The sequence below is a fragment of the Pavona decussata genome, unplaced genomic scaffold, assembly GCF_977016875.1.
Source record: "Pavona decussata unplaced genomic scaffold, jaPavDecu1.1 SCAFFOLD_202, whole genome shotgun sequence".
Classification (NCBI taxonomy): domain Eukaryota; kingdom Metazoa; phylum Cnidaria; class Anthozoa; order Scleractinia; family Agariciidae; genus Pavona; species Pavona decussata.
Genome location: NW_028145610.1, coordinates 1,451,132 through 1,474,344, shown reverse-complemented (window position 1 = coordinate 1,474,344; position 23,213 = coordinate 1,451,132). Strand labels below are relative to the sequence as shown.

The 23,213-nt window shown below is 39.0% G+C and overlaps 1 protein-coding gene across 3 annotated transcripts; it reads left to right on the top strand.

Annotated features, from left to right (window-relative positions):
- The first annotated feature begins 8,067 nt into the window (after window positions 1-8,067).
- Window positions 8,068-22,464, top strand: LOC146461050 (uncharacterized). Of its 3 annotated transcripts, XM_085087249.1 has the most exons (13): window positions 8,068-8,417; window positions 10,892-10,930; window positions 12,243-12,269; window positions 12,967-13,020; window positions 13,302-13,392; window positions 13,788-13,823; window positions 14,039-14,074; window positions 15,002-15,031; window positions 15,443-15,605; window positions 16,290-16,325; window positions 19,172-19,530; window positions 20,064-20,287; window positions 21,007-22,464. In XM_085087249.1, exons 1-13 carry the CDS (start codon window positions 8,268-8,270, stop codon window positions 21,247-21,249), a joined length of 1,488 nt encoding a protein of 495 aa, XP_084943375.1. In that variant the 5' UTR covers window positions 8,068-8,267; the 3' UTR covers window positions 21,250-22,464. The 3 variants fall into 3 exon arrangements, with proteins under 3 accessions (XP_084943375.1, XP_084943376.1, XP_084943377.1); XM_085087250.1 differs by lacking the exon at window positions 12,243-12,269 and having other exon boundaries at window positions 8,135-8,417; window positions 21,007-21,410; XM_085087251.1 differs by lacking the exon at window positions 16,290-16,325 and having other exon boundaries at window positions 8,135-8,417; window positions 21,007-21,410.
- The last annotated feature ends 749 nt before the right edge of the window (window positions 22,465-23,213 follow it).

Genomic DNA, 23,213 nt, shown 5'->3' with positions numbered 1-23,213 from the left:
ATTATTCTGAATGTGTATTATTATTGTTCTAGACCTTTGATCAATGCAGCTCACTAGGCTTGGTCCAGTCCCACAAACATTATGCAATATGCTGGATGACTTAGATTGTGGCCTAATAGACAATCAGAGCCCAGGAAAGGCTTGAACTAAGAGTCACGTTTGACAATTTTCAGTTTTAGTTCTTAGCTAACATTATTGTCAAGGGACCACAAATTCCGACAAGCACTGTATAATTTACACAGTTCAGCAAAGGTCTCACCACACTGTGCCAATCATTCAGGATATTGGGGAGTTTGACAATAGTAATTATCTGTCGTCAAAGCATGAGCTGCAAGATCAGAGAAGAGATTATATTATACTATTCAGCTGCAGAGTGTTGGTTGAGTATAATACTTCCCTTGCCTGAAGTCAATTAAATGTGTGATACCTAATCACATCACCATCGAGCCGACTCAAAAGAAATGGCAAATCATTGAGAAATTATCAATTTACCAGTAATGTGCCCTAATCAATCAGAATACATTAGGTAATGTATGTCAGTATCTGAGCTATCTGGCTCAGCTCTTGGTTTAAGTGTACACTCCAAGACCAGATGAAGTCAGGCCCCACAAAAATTTATGTCAATTTAATATAAACCCAATTTTCCCAATCTATTGACCCCTTCTCTGTGCTTCCTACACTGCACCCAAATTTATTAGAGAACTCACATAAGATAGTTTTAAATTATTTTACCTAGGTTACATGTATACAAGAACAGACTAAGGAGATTATATGCATGGTATAGAAATTGGCTGACTAAATGAAGTTAACCATAGTGGGGATATCAACAGTCTCTTCACAATCACATTATAACCAATTTACTGATGAGAGGTGGCATGATTACCACGCTCCATACAGTTCTCATATACAATTATTACTCTGTGGTTAGGCAGAATAGCTAACTAATTAAACCTCAACACAACTCACTATCCTTATTTTCAAAGCCTGTTGGCTCAATTATCCAATCTCTGTTATACTACTTCATTTTATTTCTAGATATATTATTAGTATACCTGGGAGCAACTCTACAGCACTAGAAGCATGCAAAATGTGAGCACTCTCTATCAGTTTTGCCAAAAGCTAGGCAAAAGGAATGTTTATTCAGAAAAAAAAAATTCACAGCTGCTCTTGAATTCATGGCATGTATTAATTATGCTGATGTTGAAATTGTACTTAAGCTTGCATTCGAACACATATGACATTCTTAAATTCACTTTAAGAAAAGCGTGTACACAATTCAGTCTAATAAAATTAAAAAATTTTGAGACGAAAAAAAACTTAATTTACAACAGTAAATATTACTTATATTAAGAGGTGATTTAAATTATTTTCAAATGGTAACATATATGTGTTCATTGAATCCCATTTGGAAATAAACTGTTAACGGAAAGGGAGAAGGTAATTTGAACATAAATTTAATACACAGTCAGCTGCTCAGTTCTGTGAGAGGAGAAGTGATGGTTCCTTTTTATTTGTAAGTATAAACAGTAATAAAGAAATATGTTACTTGTCTGTTGTAGCAAGGTCGAATTAAGTCCACCTTTCGCTCGCTCTTACATGAAAAAAAATCCAGTTGCTTCAAATGATCCGCTCTTACGGGAGAAAATCCAGTTCCTTTTGATCGCGTGTAGAATCAATTTTGGCTTTCTCGAACACTTTCAAGGCGCGATAAAACCTTCAGGCCCAATAACAGTAACGCGGCTGCCATTTTGGGGCATTTGACTTCCGCTTTAATCTTAAGCATGCGCACAAAGACCGGAATCCCACGTTTTCTGGGATAAGAAATTCCATTATCCCAGAGTCTCTCCTGGCGCCGCCCCGCTGACCAAAAAGCCTGAGGACTCTGGGTACGAGATTGGAAGCTTAGGCGAAGTAATTAATACAGTATTGACTGTATTCCCTTTTAATTAAATGGGAGTGTTACCTTGCTCTTATACCGCAGTTCGTTGTTCCCAAACGGTTCGCCGTAGTCGATCATTTATACACCCGGGTCAGGCTGCTTAATGCAGAATGAAGCAAATCCAAGGACCTCTTAAGGATCAATTTTGAATTATGTTGTAGCTTAGCGATGAGAATTTGAATTCTTGTTCTCCTGTTTTGAGCTAGGGTAACTTTTAAACTAGAAATAAAAAATTATCTGAGAGAGACAAAGACAAAAAAAACTCTCGGACCATTTTAGTTCCGGATTAAGGTTGATCGGCTTTCGAGAAAACGACCCTTTGTTCAGCAAAGGCAACAATGCGACGCAATAATCTCTTCATCGCCGAGCCTCAAGGGGATACAGTATTGCGGAGAAAGTGAAAAACAGACCCACATTTTAAATTGAAGCGAACATAAAATAGTTCTGTCATGGGCAACACGGAAAATAATCATACGCGCGTGAAAAGTTCCTACAAGGAGGTATCTATCAATGAAGACAATAACGATTTTTTCCCAATTTTTCCAATTTAATTATTTGCCCTCTCAACGTGAAACTTTGAATCAGCTCGTGTATGTTAGGCAAAATTTCCTATAGGCTTTTAACTTTGAATCTGTGGATGTAAGCTACAGAACAGTACTTTGTTCACAACGTTTGCAACGCATGCGCTAATCAGATGCATGTGGGGTGAAGCCAACCTCTTACCCAGAGTCTTTGTTCCCCATTGACCAGCGGTCAGGAAACGAGCGTTTCGTTAAACCTGCGCAGTAAGGAACGAAGACTCGGGAAACGAGATTAGGGTGAAGCGTCATATTCGAGTGTTATCTGAAATTGTTGGGTTTTTACTTACAAATGCATAAGAGACCTTACACGGATGCGGCCACGGTAGAGATAAACATCTGGCCCCAGTTGTTCAAAGAGCGGATAACTTTATCAACTGGATAAGTCGCTATCCAGCGAAGCAAATGTACTCCAACTAATGCAAGTTTTCACACAATCCCATACTAAAATTTGATTTGACATATACTTCTACTCTATCCACAAATTATGGGGCTATCGGGAAAATCTTGCACACATTTCACTTGCGGGATAGCGACCTATCCAGTGAATAAAATTATCCGCTCTTTGAACAACTGGGGTCTGAATTATACAATGATGCGTAATTGTGAGAGAACGTTTAATAAGGGAGTTGAGGGGAGCATAGAATAGTGGACGAACCAGTTTGTGTGCCAGGGTGGAGGGGGAGCCCGAGGCGCCTAACTGCTGGGGAGTGGAGCCATGTAACAGGCACTTATATGGGACTTAATACCCGGAGAAAGAATGATTTCCGTCTCCCACTCGTCCGAAAAAACCACTGAAAGAAGAGACTCCTTTACTAGGGTATTAAGGAAAGGAACCTTTTAGAACAGTCTTTTGAAGACATAAACTCATTTTTAATTTTTAAGCCACGCATCAAAAAGCGTGTCTTTAATAGCTAGTTTTTAATTCTTATTCCTAAGTTTTATTCCTTATTGCTGTCTTTGTATTTTCTATTTTTAAAATATTTGTCATTTTTAAATCATTTGTAAGTTTCAGATCCGCAGCTATCTACAGCCTGGTTTATCATCGTTTCAATAGCTAAAAACTGTGCCCAAGGATCGCAGTTATCGTATGAAAGCGATCGTAGCAATTGGAAACAATGCACGGATCTCAGCGATCATGCGGTGAACTTGCTTAGGGTCCAGATTGGAAATTCCTATGTAGATTCTCAGGAACGTATTTACGCACAGGAGGGGAGGAGAAGGGCGTATTGTGAAAGAGCAATAACTGACTGAAGGTTGCGTCTTTTGCGGCACAACTTTAATTCGGCGGTTCTGGATGGGTACTGGAAGACGTTTTAATTTCCCTCCCAGTTATGCTTTTCTTTATTACACGGAATGCCCGCAGGGCATGACGTGTCTAGGTTTCGGTCGGGTATCTTTTTCTTCATCGGTGTCATAAATGTGCACATTAATTTATGCATTAAACTCTGTCCTCCCCTAGTAAGGATATATTGTTCTGATTGTCTTCAACAGAAGCGGCCCAATCAAAATCTATTTTTCAGGCACATATCACGAGAGAGGGGACCCACTCATCACTTCTGTGTGACGTCAAATCATCATTTGATTTATTCATTAAAACTAGATTAAATTCTTCCCTCTCCCAAAAGGGATCTATTGTTTTGATTGTCTTGAACAAAAGCGGCCCAATCAAACTTCATTATCTGCGCGTATATCACGAGGGAGGGGACCCACTCATCTCTACTTGTGTGACGTCAAAGCAAATCATCATTTGGAAAAATTGTTTTCGTTCAATGGCGGCCACATGTCTGAATTTAAGACTCCGGATCTGCCGTTTTCAGAGAGAAAACCAACCTTTTTCAAGCAGTAAATCGAAATAATAACTTCTAGGTAGTACTCGGCCGTTGAAACGTAGGAAATTGGGAGAGTTCACAGCAAAGAAAATCCGCTTTGAAAAACAGATCGAATGATCAAAGAGAAGGATTAGAGCTAGAGGAGGCCAGACCAGTTCAGCGGGGTCATGACGTTATTGCATAGTTATTTCTGGTATGATTCCTAGTAACACAACGATAAGTATCACGCAATATATCTGAATAAAACCATTCAGACAATTATTTCAATGGCGAAGGGAGGATATTTTTTAAATATCTGCGAAACATACAATGGGGAATAATTGAGGTTACATTAAGCATTCCGTGTAGTGCCATTAGAGGGGCATCTTGTTTCTCTTTTACGCCAGCTTAATTCACCCACTAGGGCTAGCCACATCGAAGTTTCACCCGTTAGTGGTCTCAGTATTTTGTATTTTGAAATGGCGACTTGATATTGAGCCTCTAGGGAAATGAGCCCACGCTCAAAGAAAATTGCCAGAAAGCGGCGGAAATCAAGCCTGGTAACTCGGCGGCAGCAAAACGACGCGGCGTTTTGCGATTTGTTTATATTTGGGACTTCGGCGAGTCGGTCGGCTTGCCGACCAAAGCACGAAAGCTGAAATACTCAAATTCATTAATTGAAATTTGCATAATTTTTTCGTTTAAACGGCCGGCGGTAGCAATAACCCCGCAAATGACAAGAAACCGCTAGCGCATTGGTAGCGAGGAATGAAAATTTGTTGACCAATCAGCGCTGAAATAGCTTCCAATTCATTTCGTTTGCGTGCCGTTGTTGTCGCGTCACCTAATTAAGGTAACAGCATCTATTTCATTGCTCTTTACAAATGGCTATTAATTACAAGTCCTTCATCTGTAAGTACAAAATTGATCGTGTTGGTTATCGGGATCTCCGTGTGAAAGTTCTGTGTTGGGTGCTCCGTTTATCGGCTATTTCCTTTTCTAGTGATTTCAATACTTAATTGAATTAACATTCTTTTGTGTCGACTTCTGAATTATTCATGAAAAGTATTTTTAATACGTGAAAAACTGCACAAGCTTCCTTTCGCCCTCCTGGAGCGCAACTGAAGTCATATAAAATAGTCCTTCCTTGTTAGTTCGTGTATGATAACCTAAAGTGTGACCATTCAAATGTAAGGTACTGAACAGCACTTTCCTGTGGTACTGTTCGATTTTTAATCTCTTCCAAATGAAAATTTAAAAACAAAATTGTCACATTTTGTCTTCAGGCACTTCAAGGATACAGAACTACGTGTGTTTTGAAACAAAGATTACAAATATAGGTTGCTGGGTACCGCCTCTGATGGCCGATATTAATCAGCGTTAAAATTAAACCTGTTACCTATAAACAACTACTTACAAGTGTTCCACACACGAAGGTATCTTTTCTTAGCATCTGCTCCGGGTTAAGAACTAAACCCACTTCGACACGTGCTCACTAGAAAACAAGGTTGGAAATATGTAATCCGAGATTTTCAGTTTACCAGCCCCGTGTGGTACATACATTCGCTGTTAAGGTCAAAAGGATCAATTTAAGTGTTCTTAATAAAAAGCTCTTCATTCGATTACTTGATACACAGGTTTATTGATCAATGCGTTTAAGTCTTGTCTGGGAATTTCACTGTCCGATCCGAGTAAATTCCAAATAGCCTTGAATTGAAGTTATTGAATTATACGCGGTGTACAGAGAATGGTTTACCGCCAAGCCATGAAAGACGTGGCCGACCTAACGATATTTCTTTTACTGGAGAAAGCTCCGACACTTCTTGCAATTTTCGTTTTAAGACAATTAAACAGGAACATCTAGTTCTCATATCCACACAGCATTAAATCCTTTTAAGCCGTTTTAAGAAGCAACCGGATATCTTGTGGATAAAATAGACAATAGTTGCGTTTTATTTTGGAGGCTCTGAATTGGAAATCAATAACTTAAAATAAAATAAAAAATTCGATTAAGGTGATATGTGACTGGATTAAATCAGCTTATGGATATGGAAGACCTGTATTTTAATTAAAAAAAGAATTCAACACGCAAGGAATAAAGATTACACATGGCGGGAAAATGAATATCCCCGCGATAAACTGAGAGCAAATTGAATTTCCTCCTTTAACAGCACGGCGACAATAACGTAAACTTGCTGATAATATTTTATTTCAATTTCCACATGCAGTAATTAAGATTAGTATTTTCGTGACTATGGATCAAAACTTTGGAAGTATCTTTAGGGTCTGTGGATGGAATCCTTAACTGAGATAATTTATATGCTAAAAAATACGAGGGTAGTATTTCCTTTCAGTGCTGTACGGCTTATAACTGACGCTACACTAGTTGAGCTATTTAAGTGTGACCATTAAAATGAACGGTCTTTATCAGAGCGCCCCTTTTTGTTGTAGAATCAGTCCGTTGGTTGTTTAAACTTTCAGTCTAGATAAAATATTTTAAAAGTGTGACCATTCAAAACAAAAAAGCTTTCTATCAGGAATTTCCTGTTCTATTTGTTGTTCAATTCTTATCTTTGCAAAATTAAATGCAATCTTCGGGAAAAGTTCAGCTAGACTTGAACTCACCCCGGGTAGAAAAAATGCCTGGTGCTTGCTAGTCAACCTATTGCAGTTTATTAGGCAGCCCTTGAATGAATCGTGTAGGCAGCAAAATAAAGCTAGCATATAAGCATATAATTGTGTGTCGACCCTTTGAATAAAAGTCCTGAAGCCCTGAATACCGGACATTCCTCGTTAGCAATTATCGCAGTGAATTACCCTTTTGTTTTACTCTCAAGACTAACAATCACCGTTGAAAATGCTATTTTGTTGTGACGGTTGTCTGCAGACGGATTTCTTATCTGGCGAATTTTTCGCAAGACCTTTTGAGCTCGCAGATGCCGGACTTGATAACAGGGACCACCCTTCACTAGCACTCGATCCTTCCCCGGCTGTTGTATCACCGCACAAATCACCACTGTTCGTGTTTTCAAAATCTTGCAACAATATTTGATATTGAGCGCATGAAAACTGTCCACTGACCCTCGTTTAATAACCAGCGATTATCATCCACATGTAGGCAACCTTGTTATCCAACACAACTGTCCTTGATTTACGTTACAGGATGGCAGATTTTTATCAAACCTGACGCAAAAAGGAAATCGATAGCTGCTAGGATTTGAAGGTTAAGAGCGTGTCAAATTTTTACCCGGGACAACAGGAGAACGATTCGCGAGGCGGAAATATTAGTCTCCGTGGTACAATTTCGTGACATATTTAACATAGCGGTTCTCAAGATGTTACAATTTATATTCCGCAATATTATTAATCCGCCGGTCTTCAGTGTGCATGCCAGAGAGCCGTGAGGGAGGCCGGGGTTTTTTCGCGTAGACTGGCCTCTTCAGATATATACATTCACCATCTTGTTAGCGTTTCCGGTGCTCGAGTCCCGGCTTGCATTGGAATGGCTTTCTTTTGGTATTGACTTCCGCTTGCAAATTTTCAGATTTGAGAAATATTTGTTGTTTTGTGTTTGGATAAAAAGGCCCGGAAATTTCTAGGGACATTGCGCATGCAGAAACTGTGGGCGTGTCCCAACCAGTTGTGTGCTTATCGCTCATTGGCAAGAGTGAAGCCCCTCTGTGATTTCTCACACTTGATTAGGCAGTCGCTGCAATTTGCATTTCGTTCAATCATCTGCGGTTTTGGGAGTGCGGACGCGTGACTTAGGGCTGATAAATCGGTGATATGATTTAATCTCGTCGTATTATATAATAACAAGCTTGGCTTGTGTCCCAACCGTTTAGTGCTGTCACCGACCGATCGTGTTTGAGTCACATCAGAAGAGTCTGTTCGCAGGATACCAAGAGTTTGAGAGCCGATCAAAGCTTCGAAGTAGAAATGGCCCGTTCTTCGGCGTTTTTTGTGTTATCCGTGTTTGTTTTGATAATGTTGCTGGTCCCGAACGTGCTGACAAGACGCCAATGCCCCAAGGCTTGCAGAACATATATAACCAGCGAAATAGAAGGAAAGCTTACTAGGGCTTTAAGGGTGAGTACCCTACTAACCGTTAGGTTTTGTACTTTGATAGCGTTAATTCTATATGTATAATGGTTTTTCTTTTAATTAGAGCGCGTTTCATTGTCTTTGTTGATTACAGAACGATAAAAATATAAGAGTTTGCGCGTTACCTGGCTTACTGAAAATGTAAAGTTCATTAGTATAATGTTCTATGGCTAAGTACAAGGTGGCTGTAGGGAAGTTTTGTCCTGTCAAGTTGTTTCACTTCCCAGAAAGATGTTTCTCTGAATGTAGTTGCGCAGTCACCCCCTCATTTAATTGGCAAACAACCTTCCCTAAGGATTTTTGCTCGAATGCTCATCTTAACTTAAGCAAGCTTTATCTTTTCGTTTGTCGTTTCATGATTGTCATGAGGTTTTCTGGATTCGTGCAAGGTACACTTTGCTCATCCAATTCACGCCTTTTTAAAGGAGCGCAGTATTGCATGTCTGTTGATACAGCGTATTTATTTTCTCGCTTGGTTTTGACGGGTTTGCTCGGTCGCATGCAAATTACAGCTTGGCGAAATCACAAAATTAAACATTGTCAAGACACTCCATTGTTAAGTCAAACACTGATAAGCCATGTCCGTGTTTTGATCCGGCGAAGAATGCTTGATAGGAAATAAGATCACTTTGTGGCAGGACATGTTAAATGTTCCCCCACAACCACAGCATTCCGTCACCAAGGTCTTGTATAAGCCGCCGTTTTACAGCAAGTTTTTAGACGAATCATTGGAGGGTAAATAGAGAAAATTCTCGCCGCTTTGTTAGATTGCAAAAACAGACCACTTGGATCGCTCTCCAAAAACGTACGTGGTTTGGCAGAAATTCGAGGCATTGTACTTTTAATTCAAAACACGACAACCGCAGAAAAGTCGAAAATGAAATTAAAATTGCAAAGACATGCCAAGGAAAAAATATTTTGTTTCCAATTCAGCGCGGTTTAGAGCGCGTATTGTCTACTACACATACAATGGATGTAAAATCGCGTTCTTTTACAGAGAAGTACCCGAGTGCTGCCCCCTCTGAGAGTTTAGAGCCCCGAGGCTGTTGTTTGTTCATTTTATCTTATAAGCTTACTTTAATGGTTTCCCTCGCTTTAATTATGCCTTCCTCCCTACCCGTGGCCAACTCGTGACGTACCTGAGTATTGACAAAACAAGGCTAGGCAGACAGAACAAAGAGACCTTTTTTAGCCGAGTCAAAAAAAAAAGTCACAATTTCCGTCTTGCTTGAACCTCTGAAACAGAGATACGCGTGAGCGGTTTTCACCCGAGATTCTATGCAATATACATTGTTTTTTTCCCCAAATGCTGAAACGAACAATTCTCGCGCGATGCTTACCCTGAATTAATAAATTCAGCCTTCGGAACTCGTAATTAACATTATATTGCTAGCTTTGAGTATATATAGCAGATGCAGGGAAAGTTGTAAACAATTCGGCAATATTTTCATTGGGAATTGAGTATTTTTGCTGGTGAACGATGTTGATCGTTTGAAATTGTTAATTGGCTTCCTCAAGTATTGCTATCAATAATGATGATATCAAACTTAAACCTGACTGTTAGGAGTGGCAAACCACTCCTCTGTTGTCACGAGGAGTCACTCAAGCAAAACGCGAAAAAATTTCCTTTTTTGGCCAGCGCTAAAATGTAAATGAAAATGAACCGTGACCTTGGATCTTGGATTTTCCCGCTGAAGATTCGGAGAAAAGCATTCAACAAACATTTCTAATTGAAACGTATTTCCACTTTTATTATTATCATTGATTAAATTCCCAGCGACCAACATCCCATTTCTTTTTTATGCAACTCAGTTTTGATATTGCCATAGAGACGAAAGACGAGAGTAAAAAGTGTCGTTAACTAGATAAAAAAATATTGTATTGATAAACGTCTCAATTCTCCCAACTGCTTTTAAACGAGCTGTATGACAATCAATCGGAGAATTAATATTACAGCGGTGCTACAACAAATTTTTGGCTCTCAAAGCCCAAGTGTCATCAGTCAAACGCATAGTTCGTGGATAAATTCCAAAACTGATACTATTGAAAAGAAAGCTTTTGAGCAACCCTTTTGTCTAATATGCTGTGTGAGGTGGTAGCTAGAGGCGTGAAATACTGATTTGTGAATGGCCCCTGGGCTAGCGGCATGAAGCGATGAGAGTTAGTTGTATTCGCAGACAACCATTTAAAAGAATATTAAGCAGTACGCCACACTTTCTGTTTTGATGGAAGCATGAACGTTTGAACTGATTCAAATACAAGCTGCTTTAAAAACAACAATATTTTCATGTATGTAATGACGCAGTTTGTAGCTAAAAATTTGGATAAATAAGATACCACATATATTTTTTCAATTCTGACTTTGGACAGGGTGAAGCGATTTTTAATACTTATTTGTTATGTCTTTTTCCCAGTCTGGGTGACCCATTTATTTATTTCATTCTTTTCTTATTATTTAGAGTACTAATAAAGGAAATCGTGGACCAAGAGGAAAGCCGGTGAGTTAGATTAAAATTATCAGATATTAAACGATTGCCCAGTTTCCGTTGGTCATTACTCGGTGTATGTAAGGTAAAGGTAAAGTCGCACAAGAGCCTAAGTGGCCCATACGGCCGGAGCTTAGCCCGGTTTCTGTAGCATGAAGCAACTAGGAGTATTGCTACTCCCCCCTGGATGGGATGCTAGTCCATCGCAGGGTTACCCCCAGCAGTATGTCGCCGGTACCCATTTATACACCTGGGTGAAGAGAGACAATGTGGAGCAAAGTTTCTTGTCTAAGGAAACAACACAGCAATGAAGAGACCAACCTGGCCTCGAACCAACGACCCTCAGATCCTCCGACCGTCCGATCGAAAGTCCGACGCGCCAACCACTACACCACCTCCGCCTCCACACTCGGTGTATGTAACTGCGTAATATCCCCGTGATCTTTGCCTTCTTTACTGTCTTCTCGTACATGCATTCATATTGAAAAGGGGCTGCTAACACTGTATTGTTACCAAGGTGAAGGTTAGCTGCTACACAACCCGGTAATGTAACTATAGCAACAAAAATATACAACAGCGATATTTGCTGTGTATGAACTCTGACGTCAACTTTCCTTTTCAAATTTTGACGACCATTAAATGAAACAAGTGTTTCTTTCAAAGCTGGTTAGAATTTTGATGAATACCTTAATAATGAGAGGTGACGTAACGTGAAATTTCCGGTGATATAGGATCATATAGAAACAGAAAATTACCAGGCATGTTTTCATTCAAACATACTCTGTCTTCTTTTTTTTTTTTGTTTTTTTTTTTTTTGTTGTTGTTTTGGATTTTGGCGGTTTCCGTATTCCGTTTTGGAACAACTAAAACATCTTATTTTTGAGCGCTCTTGCTTTTCGCGTAGCTCCTCGTAATGTCAGGATCTAGGAACTGCTGACATTATAGGAAAAACCTATAATAAAATTTCAATACTAAGCTGTTATGCGCCAGACCTTAACGGTACCTTCAAGACCGAAAAACAGCGTTTCCTCAAACACCCTGTCTGCTTTTCGTTTATCTCAATATCAAACATGAAAATACAGGCGGGTTATCGTCAAACGTTTTCCAAAGTCAGAAAGTCAAGGCATTCATTTGAAAAGTTTTCTTTACCGCTACATATTCAAATTCTCGTCATCAGTGTAACAAGTACTTAACGCAATGTAAAGAAAAAGACCAGTGCGCACAATGCGAGAGAATTTACTTGATGAACAAATGTTACTCACATTGTGCCTGTTAGATTTGGTTTCCTGTTCATTCTTATGCTTTTGTTTGCTTTTATTATCAGGGAATCCAGGGACCAATCGGCCCTCAGGTATTTAATATCACTGCTACTAACGTACTTGTATAAACACGCGTTCTAAATTTCGCTGATTGCTGTAAGGGGCTTTGTAGCATTGTTAGCTATCCGTACTGACTTGCCTCTAATCTGCTATAATTATCTGCTTCTCAACACTCTCAGCATTCAACTACTTCTCAATGCACTTACTCTTCGTCTATATCATCGGCAACTGTACCTCGTTTCATAGCCCGGCTCAGTTGCCCCGCTGTTGAGCTCCCCTACCCCACCCTGCACGGGCAGAGTTTCAGCAATTTGACTGAATTACATTCAGTTAAATTTTGGTTTCTTTGTAGAACGAACGAAACAATAAATATAATAACGAAGTGAAGGGTTTATTAAACGTATACTGTTAAACGGTATAGTTTACAGTGGCTTATTGTCAAAAACCAGTAAATTGCTCGGAAGCGTGCAACACCGTTTCCATTAGTATTAGAAAACATATACTCCTTCCGCAGAGCTAATTTCCTCAGTCGTCGGTGAGGGAAAGTAAAACAAGGTCTTCGATTCTGGTTCGACGACATACCAGCATTTCTTGCAATTTTAGCCTCTATTTACACCTCGTAACAGGGACTTCAACAGTCGTAATCCATCGACACTTGTAGCGAGCCTTCACTCACCGGATTTCTCCCAACGAGCTAACACCTAACCTATAAGGATTTATTTTTTGCAGGGTCTAGTGGGTCCCCGTGGGGAGCAAGGCCCAGCTGGTCCTCAGGGACCTAGGGTAAGTACGATTTTAGTGTTAGTGTTTTTTCGGTGGTACTTGCTTGTCATATATGACATACCAATCTGTAGTACTGTTTATAACGCTGAGCAAGACGTACGCCAAATTCTTGACCATTGAGATGAACTGAGCTATTGGGCAGTACTTACACGGTATTGGTGATCCGCGTTTTTTAAACTTTTAAGGTGGAAACTTTAATAACTTTCTTGAAAAATTTATATGCTTTCAGCCATAACAGTTGAAAAAGTACGCCCTTTTCATTGGCTATCTTCTCGTTTCAGGGGGAGCAAGGACCCGTGTTGTCCCTTCCAAAATGTGAACCTGGAGAATACCTCACATCAGATGGCAAACAGTTAATATGCGTTCCTTTTGGTACGTTACCGCGTAACATGGACAGCAATTTGTCTTTTTGTTCTGGACCGATGTAGTAATGATGACGTTGCTCGTTATATTGACCCTAATTTTCCGTACTACTTTTGATAAAAATAATTACAATTTACATCGAGGAAAATGATTTACACGTAACTTATCTGACGTAAATTGATCTTAATGGTTACACCCCCTAGAACGAAAAAAACGCAAGAGCGGGAATTAGTAAGTTCTATAAATCAAAATACACAAAATATACGATGATGTGTCTTTTGAAAAATTTTAATGACGCAAAGGAAATCAAGCTCCTTTTAAACTTCAAGCACCATTTCTAAATTTCCTTTTTTAAAAAATACAATTTTGTCAGCTAGATAAAAAAATATTTTATTGTCTTACAGGCAAAGAAGTCTGCAATGCTGTATCGAGATGTGAAGGTATACTTTGAAGATTTGTACCAGTCATTATTACATATCATATCTTTGCATCATCTTAAATATCAGCGCACAACATCCGAGTGCTTTGTTTGTTTTGCATGAGTAGCGTTGCGAAGTTCCCGTTTATTTTTATCAACTTTCACTTTAAACAGGATTTATGCTGATATCTCGTGATGGTGCAAGTTGTAATGGTATTATTTTTTGTCTGATTCCAGGTCGTCCAGCGCCAGCCACACCCAGCTTAGTCACAAGTAAGAAATGTTCCCTTCCGTAATCACTAAAAATACACGCGGTTATGCAAATTTTTATGTTTTGTGCTAGATCTTAAGCCGTAAAAATATTCCACTCGTAAATAACCTTTATACAACCAAAGATTGAAGAATAGACAGCAAATTTGATCAGCTTTCCGAAATTTCCAACTGACAAAAAAAAATCGGATGATTGGCAGCACGTAAAAACGTTCTGTTCACAATTTTTTTTATCGTGTACGTTATTAGAAACAAAAAAACTTTTATATGACTTACAAACCTTGGGTAATGTCTTATAATCATGGGCATGAGGATGTTACAGGAGAGAATTTTCTCAACGGTGTTTGATTTTGTGAAGGTTTCATGCTCTAAACAAAAATTAAAAAAGATATAAATACCCATGCCAGTGTTTTTCGTAAAACAAAATTAGTAGCCTTGGAAACGTTAAGCACATACTCCATTCCTTGTTTTGTCGCATACTTCTAACCTTTTAAGAGCTGCGTTCTAGAAAACAACTTATTGATCTTGGCTCTCTAAGTTTCTTGTGCTGATAATTTGCGGTTGTGGTTGATTTCATTCTCAAGCATCTAGGAACAAATAATTGCATTAACTGTCACATACTCCAGTGAGTAAATTCAAAGGTTGGAAATTGCGGTCACACGATAAACGCCTTCTAAAACCACAGCCTGGGATAGACTTTGTTTTTCAGGTCAACTAAGCATAACTTAGTTTGTTTTTTGGGCTTAAGAAAAATCGCGAAGTTGTCAGGCTTAGTAAACAGCATTTAACAAACGATCTCTGTTACAACGGCCTAGCTGTTAACCTTTGTTGTTGACAATTTCTTACAGAATAAGTAGGATTATCTTTAAACGTGTCTCTGAAAAGATAGTAGAACTCGCAATTTATAATTTCTTTCCTTTCTTTTTGCAGCGCCAGTTCCCACTCAGCCTAAAGTGAAAGGTTAGTCAGCTAATCTGGGGCGTGGCCTTTTTTCCCGGCTGGTCTGTTATATCCAAATTATTTACAATTTAGTTTCAATAGGACATGGAATATGAAAAGTTTGGAGACGCTGCTGTTACTATCCTTCGTAGCGAATGTTTGAATTATTTTGGTCGCGATGTCTAGGCCGCACGAAGGGTGTGTAACCTTTTCCCGTCCTTTTCCTCGCGCGAACTCCACGCGTTTTCTTGGCATCGCGCGCGCTATATATGTCTGTTGAAATCTCATTTTTTCATTTACAAATGGAAGTGAATTTTTTCTTAAAAATGGTCTTGCCGTTAGTTCACTCCTTCAACTTAAGCAGCACAGCGCTTGGCATTTCTTTTAATTATGTAGTTTTTGTGGCTAATTTATGCATCGTTACTTTTTCAGAGTACGTGAATATGACCCAATTCATGAAGAAATACATGATCCAAACACTATACATGGATGCGTGGGACCTGGGCACGTTTTACATCGGCGACCAGCTCTTTCTCGGTGTATCGCAGTTAGGAGGAAAGAGCTTCGTTATTTACAAATGGGATAGCCAACACAGGTAAGAAGCTGGCTTTTAAATTACTTTGATCTTTTAACAATGAAATTTAGGTCAAAATTACGCGAACTGTCAAGTTAAAAAGTTGCGTTTAGATTTCAGTCAGTTCAAACAGAAACCGAACATTACGGTCCTCGCCCTTCACGAGCTAATCTCGACTCTTAACGATGTTCTGTCGGCTACCTTCGGAATTACAGTCGAATTGCAGTCGTGACTTTTCGTTGAATTCCTCACCAAAGTTGCATTATTTTCGCTGCGCTCTTATTGGTTTTAAGTCAGCTTGAAAGTCAACGTTTATTTAACTTGTCATAGTTCGCCAAATTTTGGATCAACCTTCTCATAGTTTCCATACCTTTTTCCATCCTCACCGTTTAAAAAGCTTTTCTTTTCTCTTCGTATTTTTTGTAACTCTTGTGTGTTCTGAAATAAATAAGCAAGTTAATAAATTAATAAATAAAACCTAATAACATAAATTAATTTTCTTACTACTGAATAAACAGTTTAACAAAGCTTTTCTTGTTTGTATTTGTACTAAATCATTAGTGTGTCAACTGTTCGCTTGTATACCATTAATTGTCTACCTCATGTTCAATAATTCATTTAATTTGTGTACAGTAATTGTTGTTGGTATTTAAATCATCATATCATAAACCATGGAGTGAATGGAAATATCTTTCTTATATTTAGCGAGAAATCTTTGGAGCAAGATCCCAGTTACAGCCCGTGAGTGAACCATCCATACTATTAATAAAGCATCTAATCCACGTATATAATGAGACACCATCCGAGAACTAACCGCTCATATTCACATGGGGATCACTGCACATCTGATCTGTCTACCACTGGTGATGGTCGGCACTGTAAGCTGTAATGTTTTGTGTTAATGTAACCATAATCTGCTCTCCATCATAATCTGTTTTCACTGTGTTCATGTTGAGGGCTGACGGAAAGAGTGCTGTTGTTGTTGTTGTAGTTGTTTACTGTTGTTGTTGATGTATTCTGTTCTTGTCGTGCTGTTGTTGTTTTTGTTGATTACTGTTGTTGTTGTTGTTGTTGTTGTTGTTGTTGTTGTATTGTGTTTTAGTCTTGTCGTGTTGTTGTTGTGGTTTTTTGTTTAATTGTTTAGTCCTTGTCCCGGAATTCAATCCGAGTGCTTTAGCCTAATTTCAAGCAAATAAAAGTTATAACATAACTTAATAACCTGAAGTAAATTTCATCCTCTCGTAAGTGAACCGGTTTAACTAACCGAACTTGCAGTATAAATCCACTCGTTTATTTTGTCTTTCTAAATTTCCCACCTCTCTGCAGCAGACAGCGCCTGGGCGTGTCCACTTAAGACAGACATAATTCTGATCACTGTCATTTGAGTGGACTTCTCGCTTAACCTAAAATGTTTTAAGGGTGGACAGGTGGACGCTCTAAAAACAAACACAAGGTGGATTTCCAACTGAGCCAGGAAATGCCCCCACCATCCTTTTGTCTAAAGCAGAAAACCTCGTTAAGTAAACACCTTCTCAAGGCCGACACCAATTTGATGCGAAAAAGCTGACTTTGTTTTATTTCCTTCAGAATTACATAGTCTATCCTAGCTATCGTAAGCAACAACCTGAAACGTGGTAGTGCTCTAGTACAGAGATTTCACGGATAAAGAAAATTCAATATCTTCTTCGGTTATCATGTAAAAGTAGTCGCTTTAAATTGCGAGCAGTCTTTTTTTTTGCCGCTGTGTGCGCGAGCGCGTGATACACAACCCGCGACGAACAACAGCGGAAGCTCTCGAAGAAATTTCGTTTCCTTCCTCTCGCGCTTCGAGTTCGCAGCTTGGTCGCACACTGCTGGTCGATCACGCGCTCGCTTGATTGACTAAATGAAAATAAGAAACTTCTCACAGTTTAGTCTATAGACAGAGGTAATCGCTAAAGGGAGGTGGTCGCTTGCGATAGGTGGTCACTTGAGGAGGTTCGCTGCATGAACTTGCATGTTATATGAAGTTCTCCCTTCTAACTCCGTAAATCTTTTTTATTTATAACTCCCCATGTTGAGCTGTTAGCTCTTGGGATGCATGTTAACCCTTTAAGCTCTAAAATCAACTTTCAATTTCTCCTCTCCTATCCGCCGTCAACTGCACTCCTTATTAACAAAGGTACTTCAAGGAGAAATCAGTTGATCCTGAAACGGGCTGAAAGGGTTAAATTGCAAACACGTGACGGTTTTTAGCAAGACTTAGGCGCACAGCACTTAAGCTTATGTAACGTTTAAGAGACTTCAAGGCCTCAACCTGACAAAAATACGCTTTTGTTTATCAAGTCCACGAAACCAGTAATACCAAGAGTCTATTACTCAAATTTTTGGAACAGTTATATAGCTTAGATAGGGGAGTATCCCCCTCCCCCCCCCCCTGGGGGAGACTATATTGCCGCTGTTTTGTTGTGTTGTCAGTACGAAAGTGTCGAAAATACTATTGGACAATCCATAATCTATTTTCATCGCTGCAGTCTACAAAAGCGATTATTTCATTTCATATTTTCTTAAAAACTGTTATCGTTACTTGACTTTTTACGGAATCAACGGAGCTCTACGTTTTTTTGACTCAAGTTTTTCGATTAAGGCCTTGTTGTCTTTAAACGGTATCCTGCTAGCAGAGGTTTTTCTTCGTCGTTTCTGTTTTCTTTTATCTTTGTTGCTTCTGTTTAAAGGGACTATGTCAGACGGGGCACATGCGCAGTAGAGTCCGGTTGAGACTAATTTGCATACAACTCGTCGCGGGATTTTTGCTTTTCCGCCATTGCAAAAGCTTTCAAAAATATCGCAACAAACAGCTTTTTCAATTACTAAAGAACCTTTTGTAAGTAAAAACTTCAGCTAGCGTTTCGAAGATGAACGCTTTTCAAACAGATGAAAACGGTATTTGAAAAAGTTGGACCGACGATTTCAAAGTGCTTCTCATGAACGCGTGCATGCGCCAAGGGGTCCCATAGCACTGCACGAAAAATTGGATTGCCTCTTTTTTTTTTATTCGTATCAAAGATGAGGTCAAATATAATAACATTTTTGACAACGCATTTGATACGCATCAAAAATACGTCAAATATGTGACACCTTTGCATATACCTTTGACTCGAATCAAAAGTGAGTTCAATTTATGTATTTTAAAACAACTTTGACCCTACCTTTGACGCGCGTCAAATTGAAATCAAATAGGTGATGTCAAATGTAGTACAACTTTGACTCCGCCTATGACGCACATCAAAGGTGGATTAAATATCTTTACAAATATCTTTGATTCGAATCAAATTTGACTCCACCTTTGACGCGCGTGAATCAAATGCGGCCTTTGTCACCTGTGATTCGAATGAAAGGTGGCCTTTGACATTCTTTGACCACACATTTGATGTTACGCAAAGGCGTATTTTCGTGCAGTGTAGTCTCTTAAAATAAAGAGAAAACAGAAGCGACAAAAACAGAAACAACAAAGAAAACTTCTTCTAGCAGGATATGAACGATTCATCGCTTTTCGGCATCATATTTGTTAATGGTCTTGTAAATTCTTTGCTTTTTTCTCTTCAAAGGTTCCGCAGTTTCCAAGTCCTCAAAGTACCGTTCGCGCGGAAGTGGCGTCAATTTACCATCGGAAAAGATGTGTATTTTGCCGTGGCCAGCAACTCTCGATCGCACGACTCACCTGTGTTTAAATGGAACGGCAACATGTTTTCTCCGTTTCAAACGCTGCCCACGGTGAAGGCGTTTGATATTGAACCGTTTAAAATTGGCCAAGACACGTACCTGGCAGTGGCGATATACTATGGGCGGGGCTCTCTTATCTTTAAATGGGACGGCCAGAGATTCGTCAAGTTCCAAGAAATCGCTGCTGTAGGCGCGGATGTGGAACACTTTGAAATAAATGGGTCCACGTATTTGGCTGTTACAGGTACGTCTTTTGTGGTTAAGGGAATGTCGACCCTTGAAATAAATTCAGTGGTGTTAAAAGTTTTGGAAATAAAATCTCTTCGATCGATCATAACTGCAAATATTAGAGACATTTAGGATTACGTTTGCGACAGACGGCAAACGGCAGGAATGACCACGTGACCATGTTTATCTTACATTTACCGCTCACTGTTTTCAATTTCTCAGTAAAATTGAGTAGTTTTGCGCTCTCATCTATGTACTCTTTTTTTTTTCAAGAAAACATAAACGCAAATCTTACGTTTGCCCTTTGTCGTAATCGCAGTTGTAAATCTCTCTTATTAAATAGTCCATCCGCAGTTCATATGACATTTCTTATACTTCAGTCACTTTCATGTAATCAGTCCGTTGTCTTCTATGCAGTAAGACTACTTGTCTTCGTTATCTATAAATGATAAAAATCTCGCCTGCGCCTTATTGCGTATCAACTCATAAAACAGAACTCGGCTTCGGATTAATATTGTTAAGTAACACTTATCACTATTCTCTTCCCAGGTCCCTTCGCTCGTGGTTCGTACGCGTTAATCTACAAGTGGTCTGGTACGAGGTTTGAAGTGTTCCACAGGCTACCCACTGGCGAGCGTGCATATGGTGTCAAGGCACTGTCAGTTGATGGAGTCCCTTTCTTAGCAGTGGCTCGCTGGCAAGCACAAAGTTCTCTTATCTTCCGTTGGAATGGAACACAGTTTGCACTCTTCCAAGAAGTTCCATCGAAAAGGGTGAGATATTTATAACGTATAATTTAGCTCGTTTCATTATGCATGCACTGTGAAACGGCAGATGTCAGCTTTTCAGACATATATGGCTCCTATAAGTGGCACAAATCCAAAATGTAATGAAAGTTAACAAATTTTCTTGTCTTCTTGCGAGTTCCAAAGTCCATTCACCCCTTCGAATGGAGGATATCATGATTGAAGGAACGTAATGACCAAAACCAGCGGCCGACTCATAAAACCCTGGGTTTAATGTTTTAAAATATGTCTCAAGTTTTGCTGGGATCCAAAAGGCTATTGAACAAGTGTGGTCGTTCCAGGGCCAAGTCGTGCTCCACCTTCGTGAAATCAAGCTGGTCTGTTTGAGTTCATGCATACCAGTTGGATTTTATAAGCATGCCATTTTTAATTGCATTTATCTATTTTCAATATTTAAATGTTCGGTCCCATTAGCACCTTGTGGTATTCTATAAATACTTCTCCAGTTTAACTTAGGGACTTTTAACTGATCATAAAACCGTACCTTAACAAATCCAATATTTTAAAGTCATTTGATTCCGCTGTTGATATTCTTAACAAATAAGGAATTAGCTATGCTTTTTTAAAACTTCTCAGAGCTCTTGGCTTTTGAAATTGAAGGCAATAAGTTAGCAGCAGACACAACATTGTGATACTATGTATCTCCAAGATACACATATTCTGACCGCGTATGTTTACTTCGACAGGCGCGTGATTGGATCACTATCACTTCTCCATTCATGTCAAGTGAGAAAACATACCTGGCAATCGTGAGCAGTGACCAGAGTCCAAGTATTTACGCGTGGGACCGATATTACTCGAAAAAGTTCGCTAAAGTGCAGGATATTCCTTCTGAGAGAACTCGAGACATGGTGTTTTTCAACATGGGCGAGACAGTGTACTTAGCTGTTGCATCGCATCGAAGCACGGATATTTACCAAGGATCATAGGATGAAAAAGAAATTTAAAGTTTGAGAAACGAGAAAGTTTGAGTACGAGAAAACTCAGGACTTCTCGAACCTTTGGACACGCGTGTTAGTCACGCGTGAAGCAAAGCGCGCATACGTTTGACGTGCGCGATCGCCATTTCGTGGCTCGTTTCTCGTGCGCCAAAATCTGGTGAACATTCGAGAGAGAACGTCCGATGATTAGCATTTTATTGCAGAAAAATGGTAGTTAGATGCGAAATACTGCGAAGTTACACTCGTGTTATATAAGTAAACAACGCCGCAAAGCCAGATTTGTACTTTATATTGAACATATTTTACAAAGACAATTTTTCTATTATTTATAGCGTTACATGTCCCTTTGAACTTAAAAAAGGATTACCCATTTTTCCAAGGCCAAGAAGAGCGTTTCTTGTTAAATAGGATAGTATTCACTAACTTTATACTTGTTTCATAGATTTGTAATATATAAAATTCTTCAGTAAGTGCTATGTTTTTTCCGGAGGCATGGAGAACAAAATTTGTTCGAAGTGTTTTCAGAATCATGTCCTTGAATGTAGCTTTTGGAAAGTAAAATAGGTTCTTTCAATTTTGGTGGAATAGCATTGATGTCATATTGCTTCTGAGAGAGAAGCCTTCCGTATTGTAGTATATAGATTCGTGATCCAAAATAGAGTTCAATAGGCTTTACTCTTTGTAGGCGATTTTATTGAAGTAAACGTTTCTGAAGTGAAAGATAAAAGATCATGTCCTTTCCAGTTAACAGAGGTAATAGTCTTCTTACAAAGGACGTATGATGTGTGTCCGTGATGAGATCAACGCACTTACAATCTCAGGTTAATTATCTCCTTGCTGGCCAAGTATTTTGGCGGTCATTAATGATAAAACATTCCAACCATTATGAGAAAATGGGAGGGTTACAAAGCAGTACCATATGAACTATATCTTTAAGATGTCGCCAATTTTTCAAGTTGTCACGCGAGCAAGGAGACACGTACTCGATTCGAGAATGACGGAATAGGATATATATTTGTTGAGCTGGACAAACAACAGAAAAACCCGATAGAGTTGTCTGCCTTTAAACTGAACAACTGCATTGATAAATGAACTTTAGGATTACAATTTTATCTTCTTGTAAATACCTAGGTGCTTCATAGTTTTACTGATGTATATAAACTGATGAAAATGTCTTGAAATAAAATATATAGTTGAAACGATTAGTTTTGTATATTAAATGATTCATTCTAAGCGATAGACATTAGTATGCGGTTCTGCGCACGCATAAAAATGTGCGGAGCAACAGATTAAAGATTACAAGGTGGACCACTATTTAAAGTGGCTCCATTGGGTTATCACTGATATTGTTAGGGGAGCTGGAATGGCGCAGTGGTGAAAGTACTCGCCTCCCACCAATGTGGCCTTGGTTGGATTCCCGGACTCGGCGTCATATGTGGGTTGAGTTTGTTGTTGGTTCTCGTCCTTTCTCCAAGAGGTTTTTCTCCGGGTAATTCAGTTTTCCCCTCTCCTCAAAAACCGACATTTCCAAATTCCAATTCGATCCGGAATCTGAGGGCCACAGGTTTGTCAGTCGTAACAGACTGTTAAGTCTCACCCTTATTAAACAACGTTAATTTGATTTGATTGATTTTGAGTATGGTGTGCGCTGTTAGTATACATTAAAAGCCAATTTTCTCCATTTTTCTTTCTATCAATTCACTCACTAGAGCCAGCTAAGATGTAATAATCAAGAGAGAAAATGTTTAAACAATGGCTTTTAAAAGTAATTGAGTAATACCTCCCTAAATCCAGCCGTTAATCAATGTATATTAGGTTTTTATTTTAATTTTCTTCAATTTCCTTCAGTGAAATCTTTTGAAATTTTCATATACTGGATAGAATCTCATCAAAAGAAACTTTTAAGAGCGAAAAACGGGGTTGTAAGGGCAGGTGGTTATGAATTTGTTTCA

What these genes read in the sequence shown, in the direction of transcription:
- LOC146461050 (XM_085087249.1), top strand. Translation starts at nt 8,268, where the DNA reads ATGGCCCGTTCTTCGGCGTTTTTTGTGTTATCCGTGTTTGTTTTGATA. An exon ending in CACACCCAGCTTAGTCACAA is followed by an intron (nt 14,075 to 15,001) that starts GTAAGAAATGTT and finishes TTCTTTTTGCAG; the next exon opens with CGCCAGTTCCCACTCAGCCT. An exon ending in AAGAAGTTCCATCGAAAAGG is followed by an intron (nt 20,288 to 21,006) that starts GTGAGATATTTA and finishes TTACTTCGACAG; the next exon opens with GCGCGTGATTGGATCACTAT.